Here is a 14,447-nt window from a genome sequence, read left to right as displayed (position 1 = left end):
AAAGGAAATAAAAAAAAAAAAAGTCTAACTAGATGACAATTGAATGCTAAGGATGAACTTGGATGGGATTGGAGGGTGGAGGACAGGTGGCTCAAAGGGACACAGTTGAGACATAAGGAAAAGAAAATATAGAATGTAAGCATGGTATCATTGTTGAATCTCTTATACTTCTTAGCTGTGCTTAATGGAATTACATAAAACAATGTTCTTGTTCATGGGAAGTACATCTGTGAATTATAGTGTATGTTCAAGGATGTATGCAGCTAACTCTCATATGTTCAGAAGACAGAGAAATATAGAATGGATGATAGGGAGGGAGGAAAAGAAATAGCGATGTGACAGCATGTTAAAGTTGGTGGATTGAGCTATCGGGGGAGGGGGTCAGGGTATGATGAAATTCTGTGTATGGGGCTAGTATTGTTTTTGCAACTATTCATGTAACTTTGAATTTATTTCAAAATAAAATAAAATAAAACAAAGAAAAAAGAAAAGAAAAAGAAAAGTACCTTGGAGGTAGAATCCAAAGGACTTGGTATGGGTTACTTATGGAGGTTTGGGTTGCTATTCGGAGGGTAAGCGCCTGTATGGCTAGCATCCTAGCATCCTTTCCAATTGAACAGTCATAGACAGCAACTAAATATTTTCAGTATTCAACCTAGTAGATTCCTAATGGAGCAGCTTGAGGTATCATTTACTAAGATGATGAAAACTAGACGAAAAGTGAAAATTGTGGGAAATAGATGGTTGACTCAAGAGTTTGGATTTGGTTGTGTTAATTTTGATAAGCCTTTAGGATATTAAAATGCAGACGTCAAGGTGACAGTTGGATGTAGTAGATTAGTCTGGGAATTGCCAGGATATTATAGGAACTTAAAGCAATGGGAATGTGTGGTGCCACCTAGAGCTTCTTGCTTCCCTCTTCAAGTGGGAAGAGGGCCCAGAACTGAGTCATTGAGAGGTGAGTAGAAGAGTAGCCAAAGAGATGGAAAAGTGGACCCAAGCATCAGGAAAAAAGCCAGAGGAGTGTAAATCATGAAGTTTGGACTGGATAGTAGGGACAGAAGCTAGAATAGAGTGGTTTATAAAGATGCTGTGGGTTAAGCATAGGTGAGGTGCTGGGCAGGTGAACTCACTGCACTCCCCCTGTATGGGACATGACTCCCAGGGGTATAAGTCTCCCTGGCAACATGGGACATGACTCCTGGGGATGAGCCTGGACCTCCATCGTGGGATTGAGAAAGCCTTCTTGACCAAAAGGGGGAAGTGAAATGAAACAAAATCAAGTTTCAGTGGCTGAGAGATTTCAAACGGAGTTGAGAAGTCATCTGGAGGGCATTCTTATGAGTTGTATAGATATCCCTTTTTAGTTTTTAGTGAATTGGAATAGCTAGAAGGAAATACCTGAAACTGTGGAAATGCAACCCAGTAGCCTTGATTCTTAAAGACAATTGCATAACTATGTAGCTTACATGGTATGACTGTGATTGTGAAAACCTTGTGGCTCACACTCCCCTTATCCAGTGTATGGACAGATGAATAGAAAAATGGGGGCAAAAATTAAATGAAAAGTAGGGGTGGGAAGTGGAGATGGAATGCTTTGGGTGCTGTTTTTTACTTTTATTTTTATTCTTATTTTTTTTTCTTTTTGGAGTAAGGAAAATGTTCAAAATTGATTGGGGTGATGAATGCACAACTATATGATTGTGCTCTAGATGACTGTATGGTATGTGAATATATCTCATTAAAACTGAATTTAAAATTAAAAAAAAAAGTCTCGAAGGCCACAGAATTGAAACCTTACATGAATATCTGAATCGTTACTATTTTGTTCCTCAGTGTGATTATCATTATGATATTTATGTGGCATTTGTCTTTGAGCAGCACTATGCACATCTATTAAAAATAAAAAGGAATTTTTCAGCTCTTTAAGAAAAAAAAGAGTAGGTGAGGAGACAGAAATTCCTGCAAAGACGCTTCTTCCAGTACACTCGCTGTGAAGGCGAGCAGAAAGAGGTGGTGGTAAGTGGAGGCTTTCGGAGTCAGGGAGAATCTGCCCTTTCCTCCTTAAGTCTTTTATCTTAAATATCCCCCAGTTAATTCAGTCATTCTTCATATGATGATACTTCCAGAAGATCTATAACTTGCACTTAGCAATGTTTTTCCCAGAATAGGATGCTTCACCCAAAATGGGTTCTGACTCAGCGGGAGCAGCCCGGTCACCTTTGTTCTAAAATACCCTAAACAAATGTAGCTAAACTTAGCGACTTAGGCAGCCATGCCCTCTGTTGGCTCCTTCTGAAACTGCAATCAAATCAAGCACCTTTGCACTACTGTCAAGCAAAGTCCCCTCTGTACTTGTGCCATGATTATTATAACCTGGAAGCAGGGGAAGGCTTTGAGCTTTTGAAAAAGAAACTCTGTTGACTAGCTGAAGTGGAAAACAACTGCAGGTTAAGCAACCAAGACAGGCTTTTATGACATACATTCAACAGGTGAGAAAGCTGCAACTCAGACACACACAGCATCATTTGAGTGGCAGAAGCTGAACTCTAGAACTTCATTCTGATTCCTAGTATAGGCTCTCAGAGCTGTGCCGTATTTCTTCTGAATACTTTGGAAAGTTATTTGCAGAATACAAATATAAAATGAATGTTTAAATGTCATTATTCTATTTTAGTTTAGGACTATCTAAAAGGCAAATCTCAGGGAGCCATAGATATTCATTTACTCATTCTTTCATCCAACAAATATTTGTTGAGCACCTATTATTTGCCAAGCACTGTTCTTTGTGAGAGGATATAGTAATGAACGGAACAGTCAAACTTCCTACCCTCACATTCCAGTATGAGGTGATAGACAATAAATAAGGTAAAATATATACTATTCATTAGATAATGATAATGGTTAAGGAGGAAGACATGAAACAGGGAAGGGGAGTATAAAGTATTGAGTTGGGGAGTTGGTGTGGAAGTATAGTTAGAGTGACACAGGAAGCTGACTAGAATAAAGACCTGAGTGAAGGGAAGGAGCTAGCCATGCAGATGCTGAATGCAGAGCATTCCCGAAAGAAAGCACAACAATTGCAAAGTGTTGAGGTGAGGGTGTATCTGGCATCTTGGGAAAACAGCAAAGGAGGCCAGCATGGCTGGAGCAGAGTAAACACAGAAGAGAATGTTAGGAGATGAGGGCAGAAATGTAACTGGCAGATCTCATAGGACCTTGTAGGTCATAATAAGGACTTTGGCTTGTGTTCTGAGGGAACTGGGTTTCCTCAGGATGGTTTTAAGCAGCGGAATGAAATGATCTGCTATATTTTAACAGGACCAGTCAAGCTGCTATAGACTGGGGTAGGAGGCGCTGAAGCAGGGAGACCAGTGACGAGGCTATTATAAAACTCCAGGCAAGAGATGATTTTGTAGATAGACCAATAAAAAATTTTTTAAACTTTTTATTTTGAAATATTTTCAAACTTATAGCATAGTTACAAAAATAATACAAACCCCATACAGAGAATTCCAGCTTATCACTACCTACCCCCAGATATGCAGGTTCACCAATTTATCTATCAATCTATTTTCTGAACACTTGTGTGCAGGTTATATTCATCATGTTCCTTGAACACTTACTACTGCCATGTACATTTCCTAAGAAACAAGGAGATATCAAGTTCAAGAAATTTAACATTTATATAAAGCTTACATAGACCAATAAAATTTTATGAGGATTTCATGTTGGTTGTGAGAGAAAGACAGGAACCAAGGATGATACCAAACTTTTACTGAAACTGGGAGAATCAAGTTGCTGTAATCTGAGATGACAAAGACTATGGGAGCAAAGGTTGGGGAGGGTAGGGGCTCAGTTTTTGGACATGTTAAGTTTGAGATACTTATTAGACATCCCACTAGAGACTTCAAGTTGATGATTGTATTTATGGATCTGAGGTTAAATAAGAGGTAGTGCTGGAGATACAGATTTGGGAGTTATTAACACATAGATAGTATTTAAATTCACGAGATGAGACAACTAAGAGAGTAAGTGTAGATGGAGAAGATTAGACCAGGACTGAGTCCTGTGGAACTCTGGTAGTCAGAGGTGATACTCTAACAGTTATAGGTTTGGGAGATATGAAGAAGTGATCAGAAAGGTGGAATGGAAACTAGTAGATTGTGTTATCGTGGAAGCCAAATGAAGAAACAATTCAAGATAAAAATAAGCCATTGTGTCAAATACAGCTGATAGGTCGAATAAGATGAAGAAAAAGAACGGACCATTGGATATACCATGGTTTTTCTCATTCTCCCCTGCCTTATAACGGATTGTCATGTTCTAACTTTTTCTCCAGGTTATAGCAGATACCAATATAAGTGCCATAGCAACTCAGCTTGAAAACATGTCTACAGGCTACCATCTTGGTTCACCCACTGCTGAACACCATCCAGAAGACACTGAGTGAGTATTCTAGATGCAGTGTGCCTTCATGTGCATGGGCAAAGTTCAATGAGACTTTTTCCAGATCTAGAGTGTACTCTCTAAAGAAGAGGAGAGGGAAAGTACACATTACCTTTTCTGATTCCCAGATAATCTCCAAGAAGTCACCCGGTTCTCTTAGTTCCCACAAGGCTTTATTCCAGTGTATGACTTCTTACAAGACCATTGTTGCAGGGCCTACGCTCACACTGTGTCACTTTGACATGGTGCACCACAAATTGATAGCCCAATTGCACCCTGCTTTAGTAGGCAAGGAGTAATGTTTCCTCAATTTTCTAAGCTAAAATCTTATTCCAAAATTAATTTTTATTGTTATACTTGCTGGCATTCTTCATTAAAACCAGTCACTGCAGTTACAGTTGCTCATTAAAACAGTTTTTCTTAAATTAGAATGTGCATAAGAATAATTTAAGGAACAGGTTTAAAAATATTAATTCCTCAGGCCCTGTTTTCAGAGGTTCTTTTTTGGGTGGTCTACAGTGGGTTCCAGAAATTTGATTTTAACAAGTTCCTCCGAGTCATTCTGCTACAGATAGGCAGAGGAACCCATACGTTGAGAAATACTGCCTAAAGTTATTCCTTTCTGTACCATGAGGGCCTGGTCATTAGTAGATGCTCAATAAATGTCTTTTGAACTGATCTGAATGGTTCATTTGAAAGAGCTCATCATCACCGCCATTCCCAAGTTTTTTCCTGATAAGTTCATCGCCTTAAATTGACATTTTTTTAGTTTATTTTTCTTGAAGACAATTTTTAATTAAGAACATTTTACTTTTTTTCTCATTATAAAAATAACAAATGCACACCATTAAAAATGACAAATACATAAAAGCATAATATTTTCAAGTTACAATGACCCCTTTCCATTAAAAAAAATAATAAAATACCTAGGGCCTTTACAGCATCCTTTGATGTACTTAGGGAAACATAGCCATGTCCATGTAATCCTGGTTCCTTTGCTATAACTGTGCAGGGCCCTTGCCAAATTGGGAACTACTAGCATAAAGGAATTTTTAAAATCACTTATAATCCTACCACTGTTAACATTGGGAGACACTTTTTACTAGTCTTTTATATGAAAGTAAATTAAAACTAATTGAAAATGTTCTGACATTATGCGATAAATATCGGATGTTGCCAATTGAGGAGTATAGGCACACTCGCCCTCTCCCCATAAAACAGGTCTTTCATTGTGAATAGGCACAATTATGAAGGTTTCTAATGATTTGGTGGACCCCAGAGCTAGCTCTGAAACAATGGTTTTGAGAATCTAAGTTCCCATTTCAGTATCTTTGGAAATGGGGGCTGTTTCTGAAAGAGGAGACAATGAATCAGATTCTTGTCTAGCCATGGGCCATTACTGAGAGTGTCTCAGTGGCCACCAAGTGGTGAAAAGTAGAATCCTTATCCATAAGGTAATAACCGTTCAGCCATAGGGGATAATTCATTATTATTTCAGATGTTTATTGAGCACCTTCCTAAGCCAGACTCCTTGCAAGTACTAAGTCTTAAGGATTCAAACTTAGAAACATAGTTAAAGTATCACTCCAGTCCTCAAGGAACCACCAAATCATTGGAAAAACAGACACGTAAATCCATGGTTAAAAAAGAGTTCATTATACGAGAGAGATGTTCTAAGAGAGATAAGTAAGCACAAGGTCCTGTGAAAACATGGAGGAGGAGCCTCACCCAAGGAGCACAGTAGAAGCAGCTAAGGCTGAAGCTGAGTTTTGAAAGAATGAGAATAAGCAGAAGTGGTGTTCAAAAATTGCTATGCAATTTACATGGCATAGACATTCAGCAATTAATTTGGATGCCTGCTGTAAACAACCACTAAGTACATTAACAAACTGGTATCATAAGTACCTGCTGAAAATCAACCCTAAAGAAAGCCACATGAAATTGAGGAGAGTGAGTATGAACATTATAGTCAGAACAGCATAGTCAAATGTTGCTTATATCACAATATAGCAAATTTCTCTAAAGTATCCGAATGGGTTGATATCAGATGACTCTGCCTCTCAGACATGCATGTTGCCACAGAGCAAGTGATGCCAGTATACAAATATGAATCTCCTACAAATGAGATGATAGTGTCTGGGATACCAGAGTTCTTTGCTGGGTGCCCTTTGGACGGTAGCATTTCGGAATAAGAAACTGGCATTAGCTAAACTTAGATTAAACTACTTGAGCCCACCCAGGTAATTTAATTTTTAGCTGCTTTTTTTTCTGGGAGAGACTTCCACACTAGACGAAGCTTTGAAAAACCAAATTATACACATAAGACAGATTGTCTTCAACCATTTTGCTTCACTTTGGTTTCTCTTCTCTCCTGAAGTTCAGTTCTCATTTATACAGTCGTGATCCTGAGTTTGTGACAAGCACAATACAGAGTGCTGGGAATACTCAGATAACGAAGACTTAAGCCATTCATGGTCTGATAGGTGAGAAAGATGGTTAAGTAATCACGATACAATGTAAGTGCCAGAATGGAAATGTAGAACAAGTACAAGGGAGCACAGAGAATTACAAACTAAGTTTCTAGATTGCTCCCTGAGTGTTTGATTTGATAAGTTGACCTTCCTTCATAGTTTTGCAGTGTGAAAGTCTCTCTCAAATCTATGTTCTTCCATTAAAATGAAATTCCCTTTCAATATCTATTCTTCAATTAAACAGCATGCATTGTGTTTTCAGAACACCTCCACCTAAGATAATTACTTTGGAGAAAGGCTCTGAAGGATTGGGGTTTAGTATTGTAGGGGGTTATGGAAGTCCCCATGGAGACCTGCCAATTTATGTCAAGACTATATTTGCAAAGGTATTTTTTTTCCTTTTTATTATACTTTTTTTTTTAAAAAATTAAACCTAGGTGAGATTTTTTTTAAGTGCTTTGTTTTGCTTTACTTTGAACTAAACCTGGATTTTGTGCATGTGTGCTTATTTCATTTGAATATTATAGGAAACTCCAGTACCAGACTAGTGAAAGAAGAATTCTTTTATAATAATGGAGTTACAAAAGGTATAATTTTCTCTGGATGGTATTACAGAAGTAGAGGCTAACAGCTTTTAAGGAGTGTCTTCTTTCAGCAACATAGCATAAGGAGCAGTGCCATGCTCTTTGGAAGTTGCCTTGAGTGTATTGGTCCAGGCTAGCACAAAGACTTGGCCTTCTCCTTTAAGAAAAGATAATAGATACTGAGGGTTGACGTATAAAGCTTTGTACCAGCCTCAGATCAATGCAACCATTAATGGATGCCCATCTCTGAAAATCTCAGGACACTTAACTCTTTTCCATTATTCTACTAAGTACTTGCAGGATCAGCCCAATAGATTAGAATGATCTGGATAATAAAGTGTTTTTCCAGAATTAAATATTAGTTCCAACACCTCCTAGCAGTACACAGGTCATGGGGTCTATTCTTACTGCTGCCTCTGGATGGCTCTTAGATAAATTAGTTTTAACTTCATGTGGTTTTTTAAAATGGAATTTAATTATATTATATATTTTGAAGATCTCTGGAAAGTGTTTATATTGATATGATGGCTTTTTCTTTATTGTTTTTATCCCAATCATTTGTTAATTGACCCCACTGCCTCCTGCTCTTTTATTTTCCTTAGGAATAAAAGTCTTCAAAATAAGATAAACTAGTGAACCCTAAGTTAACCATGAATTATAGTTTATAGTATGATTATTAAAAATGTGGCTTTCACCAGTTGTAACAAATGTACCACACCAATGAAAAAAATATAGATTCTGTCCCTTTCTAGAAAGCTGTACTGTACATTAAACAAGTTCACTTTTATGAGTCATCTGTATTTGCCTTTGGAATGTATCAGGCAGCCGCAGATTTGACCACCTGTTTCCGTTTTGCTGGGTTCCTATTACAAAGGCGTATTTTTCCCAAACACACGTGGTTGAACCAATAGTGGGCAAAAGGGTAGAGGAAAGGCAGTCCAGAAGCATACAGCGATGCCCCAGTATGGTAACCCCCAAAATGGAAAAACCACATAGAGACCATCCTTCTCCTAAGACACTACTTGACAATATAGATGCTTGTGATAATTCTTTTGGTGGAAATGTTGTACTTTGCTTTTAAAAGACAGCAATAGAGATAAAGAGTGAGAAGGCTGCAAAGTAAAACCCCACATCTTAGCAAGTCCTGCCAGCCTGCCTCTGCTCTCATAAGGCCCTTCCAGAAAGTTTGCCTCTGTAAAGCCCTTCGCTTCATGGTAACTGGGGGCAAATCAGCTGCAGTCCTGAGAGAGGACTGTTTGCCTTCTAAGGTCTTTTGACCTGAGTCCCAGAGTTCTGCACGTAGACTGTTGGGATGGGAGCCAGGCACGTTTGTCAAGTCACCAGAACATAGAGCTGAGAGTAAAATGGGCATGCATTGCTGGTGAAACTTTAAAAGAAGCCACCATCAAATCATAGTGGGATACGATAGCAGGAGCGATGAATGCACTGAAGCTCATACAGAATGCCCCGTTTAATGGTCCCATTGAAGGTGCTTTTTAAGAAAGGACCTATGTAAGTAGTAGTATTATAAGTAATAAATATTGAATATCCTTGGAATGTTTTATTTTTTCTGGAGTGGGCCTTTTTTAATAAAGTGAGGCAATCTAAAAATGAAAAGCTCTGAATTAAAAAAAAAAAAAAATTCTAAGCCCTAGCTTAATGACCTACTTAATACAGTCAGTCTCGATAAAATATTCTAATGCAAACAATGATTATCATCATTATTATTATTTAGATAGTCCCTTGGAGTTTATTACAAGATTTAATTTGTCTGTTTACTTTTTCTTTTTTTTATCTGTCACAGTAAACCAATATATTCACATTTAAAAGTTTTCTATAGAGAACCAATAAACCACAGCTAGCAAAAGAAATTTTTTTTAAATAGTGAAACACTTCTAAAATGAAGTTGAATACTGATCTAAACATTTCCCCTATAGGAATTTTCAAGATCTACGACCTGTAACTATATGTTTGTGTATTTCTTAAACACACATATTCTTAAAAATATTTCTCTTTTTAGGTGTCTGGAGCTCAGGTAGCCACAGAGTGTTTATTTTTACATGACCTTTTGGTGTCCTACACTTCTTTTAATAATTCTCTTGTTCAATCAAGAAATTATTTAATTTGGCCCTATGAAAGCCCCCCACCCCATAACAGGCAATGTGAAGTATCACAGCATTTGTGGGTGTAGGAAAGTTGCAAGACTTAGTCAATCTGATTAACAGGCTGTCAGGATCCCCCATTTTCTTTCAGGTGTTTGTTTGATTGGAAGTTTCAAAATCAAAGCTGTTCTTAGGCCTTAGTTCTTTTAGTAACTGAATTTTACCATAAGCTGATAAGAGGTTAGCCTAAAAACTTTTAACAATTCTCTGACAATTTAGGGAAAAGTTTTTCAGAGGCTATGAAATCTGAAAACATGAGTTTGGTTATCAGTAGAGTTTTGTTTTATTGTACTACTGCCATCATTGAGTAACTATCGTGTCATACATTTAATCCTTAGGACAGCCCACAATGTAGATAGTATGCTCATTTTACAGGATTTAAAAAGGCTAACTGACCAAGTTGGGGCAATCATCAAGTGGGTAGAGCCAGAATTCCAAGCTAGATGGAAGTCTTCAAGCCATTTATTTTCTCCTTCCCATCCTTACTCCACAGATGCCACATTGATAAAGTAGATCAGAAACAAGTCAGTGAGTAACTATCAAGTAAGCACAGCAAGACCTGCAATAGTGTACAAATCCTAGAAAGATGAAAAATCACCCCTTTTTTGCATTACTGAAGATGAAAGTTAAAACTTGAAGAATTTAACATACTTCTTTAAAACTAATTATACAGATATCTGAAGTTTACTGGAGCTCTTAAATCTTAGCATATAAGATTTAATATGATCAAGTAAGCCCAATAATTCTGAATTTATCCATTGGAGTTTCGTGCTTAATTCTCTCGATTTAGTGCAGTTGACACGTTACTTTCTTAGAAGAAAAAAAAAAAAAAGCAAAATTCACTCAGTTGCAAGTGATGTGATTTCGGTACATTTCCCCCAGTGCAGACCTGATTTTATTAAGCCTTCAGGAACACCACTCTCTTCACAGTTTCGAAATTCTAGATAATTCACTCACCACCCCAGTGTCTCCATGCAGGTAGACAAGAGTCTCTGGTGCGTCAGTGCCTCTTAGCTCAGCTAAGTACCTGGGAAACTAAATTTCCCCAGCTGTTCCCCCTCATTTAGAGGGTTCTGCTGACACCTTTCCAAGGGATTTTAACAATTATCCCCGATGGATGGAGAAAACCTCCTGCATATCATTTTCTAGTTCTTTTCTTCCCTTACCAGTCCAAAATATTTCTAGTAATTTCATGCCATTTTTAGATATTCAGCTTTAAAATTAAAAAATCCCAAATTTCACTTGCTTTGTGCCGTTTTGAGGAGCCATGCATGACTGAGTATATTCTAAAAGTAGTGTAGTTATTTAGAAATCTGTTTAGACAATCAAAGATAAAGATGAAGCTTTTGAATATGATATGGCCAAGTTTCAGAGATGCTACCCTTTTCTATTTATTGAGATAGAATCCACATACCATACAATTCACCCATTTAATGGCTGCACTTATTTTTGACAGACCACTAAAGTGCTGGTAGTTTAATAACACAATGGGGATCCTTTATAATGATGGTATTGGCAACAAGACAAACACCAGTTCCTATTCTTTTATATCCATCTTTTTTGTATATTACGTTTCCATAAATATGACATGATATAACATCCATTTCCTCCTGATACTGAATATTGAAATAAAGTTCTACTTATAGTAAAAGAAATGTACTAATACATATCTACTAGCATGTTATTTAAATCATAACTGTGGTTACTATTCAACCATTACTACTAAAACAACATATCCTGCATTTTTCTTAATTTAAATACATGACCTAGAAATAACTTTAATTGGTGGTTTTTAAAGTTATTTTAATATATGCACACCAGATACAAGTTAGAGGTTTTAATGTCATCTGAATACGAATTGCTTTCGCCTGGATTAAACTGAAATGTTTTTTGTTTGTAGGGAGCAGCTGCAGATGATGGCCAGTTGAAGCGAGGTGATCAGATTTTAGCTGTTAATGGTGAAACCCTGGAAGGTGTTACTCACAAGCAAGCTGTGGCCATTCTAAAACACCAGAGGGGGACTGTAACCTTAACTGTGTTGCCATGAGCCTCAGCTCCAGACCGCCAGATAGATGTTTTAGAATATCCAAAGGAAGATGAAGTTCTGGGTAGAATGGAAAGCAAGCTCAACCTTCATTCTCACCACCTCATGCTCTCTGCTTAGAAGAGATGGCTGAGGCTTCACGGGAATTTCCCAAATCAACCATCATCTCCCTAATGTCTGTGGCTTCTGTCCCTCTTGTGAGGTTAATTTCTAAAACTTGAATGAGTCTTATATGTTTTGCATTTACCATCAAAGCCTGCCAACTAATAGTAAATGGTTCTGATTGTATTTATGGAAACTGGAGTTAACAACCTCATGCCTTCCTCTCCCCTTCCCCTGCTCATGAGAGGCTTAAAAGCAACCTCAGATCTCATCTGATGAACAGAAACAATTGTTAAGCAACTTGCCATCTTACTCATGATTTACTTATGCTAATTGTCTCTTCAAGTATGCCAGAAAACATTAGCAGTGTAATTAACTTACCAGTGATCCCCATGATGAAATACCAAATTCTCCTATGGGAAATTACTGTGCTGTCTTCTGTATGACTTACAGTCAAATAAGTCTCAAATTCATTTCTTTGGATAGAGCTTTATCAGTTAGTCATTGGTGATTTTGATGAGTCAATTTGCAGATTGTAAGAGGAAAATGCATATAATCTTCTACAAATTTTAAAAGGCTTTCTAATTGTTTTCTGAGCTACACAAATGCATACCACTGAGCAAAGGCACCTCATTCCCCACGGGAGCAATGAGCATCCATGTTCTGAATGCTAACAATGTTAAATTAAGCTCAAGTCTGGAGGTTCATCTGGAGTGAATGCTGACTCAGGAGGCAGGTAGCAAAGCATTACCACCACTCAGTCTTCAGATGAGGCCAGAACCCTAGTCACGCTGCAGAGATCAGCATGTTTTGCCTCAAGTCAGATGAAGTCTGGGTGAACTTGGCCTTGCATGAAGTACAGTGACAAATTTGATTATCCTTCCACTTAGCTCCATAACAGTTAACCTTGCAGCACAGACTGCAGGAACCTAGATAGAGCAACATGCTTTGCCACAAGTGGCTGAGCAAATGATCTGGAACTTGGGATCAATGATGGAAATGCTTGGCTAATGTTCCTGGTCTTTAAGGAAACTCCTCTTTGCTGGAGTTTTTAGCATACTAGGAAAGCAAATATGACAGAAAATATAAGAATACCTTAAAGTTGATTGTGGACATTTTATTCAGATATTAGCAGGAGAAAAGGTGAAATGCTTATTAGTGAACATTATGGGGTTCTCTATAAAATATCTACTATGAAGGATGAGTACCAGGGTCAATTATAGAAGTAGTTTAGCATTATTTAACTAAAACACAATGCTGCAAATCGTTCACAGTAATTATGAAATTTTAATGGGCTCTAATTTAAAATGTTATTTAATAAGTATAGATTTTAATTGAGAATTATCTTTGAGTAGATATAATCACAAAGTGCATTAACTTTTCTTGGATATTTTGTGGCTATTCCAAAGTATAGAATGCCCCAATTTTGTGTTAAAAGTGTATTTCATGACTGGTATTAAATTTTCTGAAATTACACATGGCTTTTGAAATTTCACATGGCTTTTGAAATTTCTGATGTATTCACAATACGCAGTGGTGTTAGGATTTGACCTTTTAATGCATGAGAAGCTACCAACTTCTGAATGTTCCTTTATTAATTGCATGTGCAAAAACACCTCAGGCAGCCAAGAAGAAACAAAGTCCAAATAAAACTTGAAAATGTACCTTAAAACATATATAATACTTTTAAAATGTGATTCTGCTTGATTTTGATGGAATGGCCATTAAATATACCTTGTGGAACAATGCGTTGTGGTTTTTTTTTACACATTATTGTTTTAGGTCATGCCATTAAAAGTCTATTCATAAAGGAATTGTGACGCTTTATACTCCCTGCAGTAAATTGACAGGACTAGTGCTTCTCAAAACTGGTTCTGTCTGTGCTTGCATGACTAATAAATTGTTACCTTTCAAAAAAATGTTTTTTGCATCAGAACTCACTGACAAGCTGAGAGGATGTGAAGTGGGAATTTGTGGCAGGAGTAGCTCTCATGGTCACGTATATTGCTTTGGCTTCATCATTTGGACCAACATTTAAGTATAGTAATGAAACAGTAATGGTAGCATAAGAGGTAAGTAAACCAGGAAACATAAAACCAAATGTATATATTGGATGTTTCTAAAGATTCTAAATAAAGAACCAAATGGGTTCTTACATATATCTGTATATATGAAAATGTTTAATTTCCTTCATTTGATTATGGAGTTTCTTTTCCCCAGCCATTTTGTTCCTTAATAGAAAAACATACAATTTTTCACAAAGTTTTCCAATATCCTGTTAGAAGCTGGGATCCATTAACAGCTGTCTCACATATTAAGTACCAAATATGTTGTCAGGCATTCACGTAGATGTTTTACAAAAGAGCCAGAATAGTGGTACAGAGGGGTGAGTCTTGGCATCACACTGCCTGAGTTTGGATCCCGATTTCATAGCTAGGTGACCTTGTCCAAGTTATTAAACTACCCTATGCTTTAGTTTCTTCAGTCAGAAAGTAAAGATTTTAAGTACTGCAGTAAGTAAAATCCAAGAAGAACCCCAAGTACAGTGCCTGGATCCTAGTAGGCACCAAATGAATAAATATTAGCAATAAACCTGTTATTCCATTTAGAGAGATTGGTTTGAAATTAGACACTT

General features: G+C 37.2%; 1 protein-coding gene across 6 annotated transcripts in view; it reads left to right on the top strand.

Moving 5' to 3' along the window:
• PATJ (PATJ crumbs cell polarity complex component) overlaps positions 1 to 13,720 on the top strand; it is a 450,328-nt gene extending 436,608 nt beyond the window's left edge. For 4 of the 6 annotated variants that reach the window (XM_037827057.1, XM_037827058.1, XM_037827056.1 and 1 more), the window contains 3 exons: positions 4,343 to 4,449; positions 7,183 to 7,306; positions 11,567 to 13,720. In XM_037827057.1, coding sequence (XP_037682985.1) covers positions 4,343 to 4,449; positions 7,183 to 7,306; positions 11,567 to 11,713 — 378 coding nt within the window. In that variant the 3' untranslated portion in view covers positions 11,714 to 13,720. Of the gene's footprint in view, positions 1 to 4,342; positions 4,450 to 7,182; positions 7,307 to 7,447; positions 7,509 to 11,566 lie in introns of those variants that run through there. The other 2 variants (XM_037827059.1, XM_037827060.1) reach the window with 2 other exon arrangements.
• Positions 13,721 to 14,447: the final 727 nt, after the last annotated feature.

This window comes from Choloepus didactylus, chromosome 2, assembly GCF_015220235.1.
Source record: "Choloepus didactylus isolate mChoDid1 chromosome 2, mChoDid1.pri, whole genome shotgun sequence".
In the NCBI taxonomy this organism is placed as follows: Eukaryota; Metazoa; Chordata; class Mammalia; order Pilosa; family Megalonychidae; genus Choloepus; species Choloepus didactylus.
This window is presented reverse-complemented; position numbering and strand designations above follow the sequence as displayed.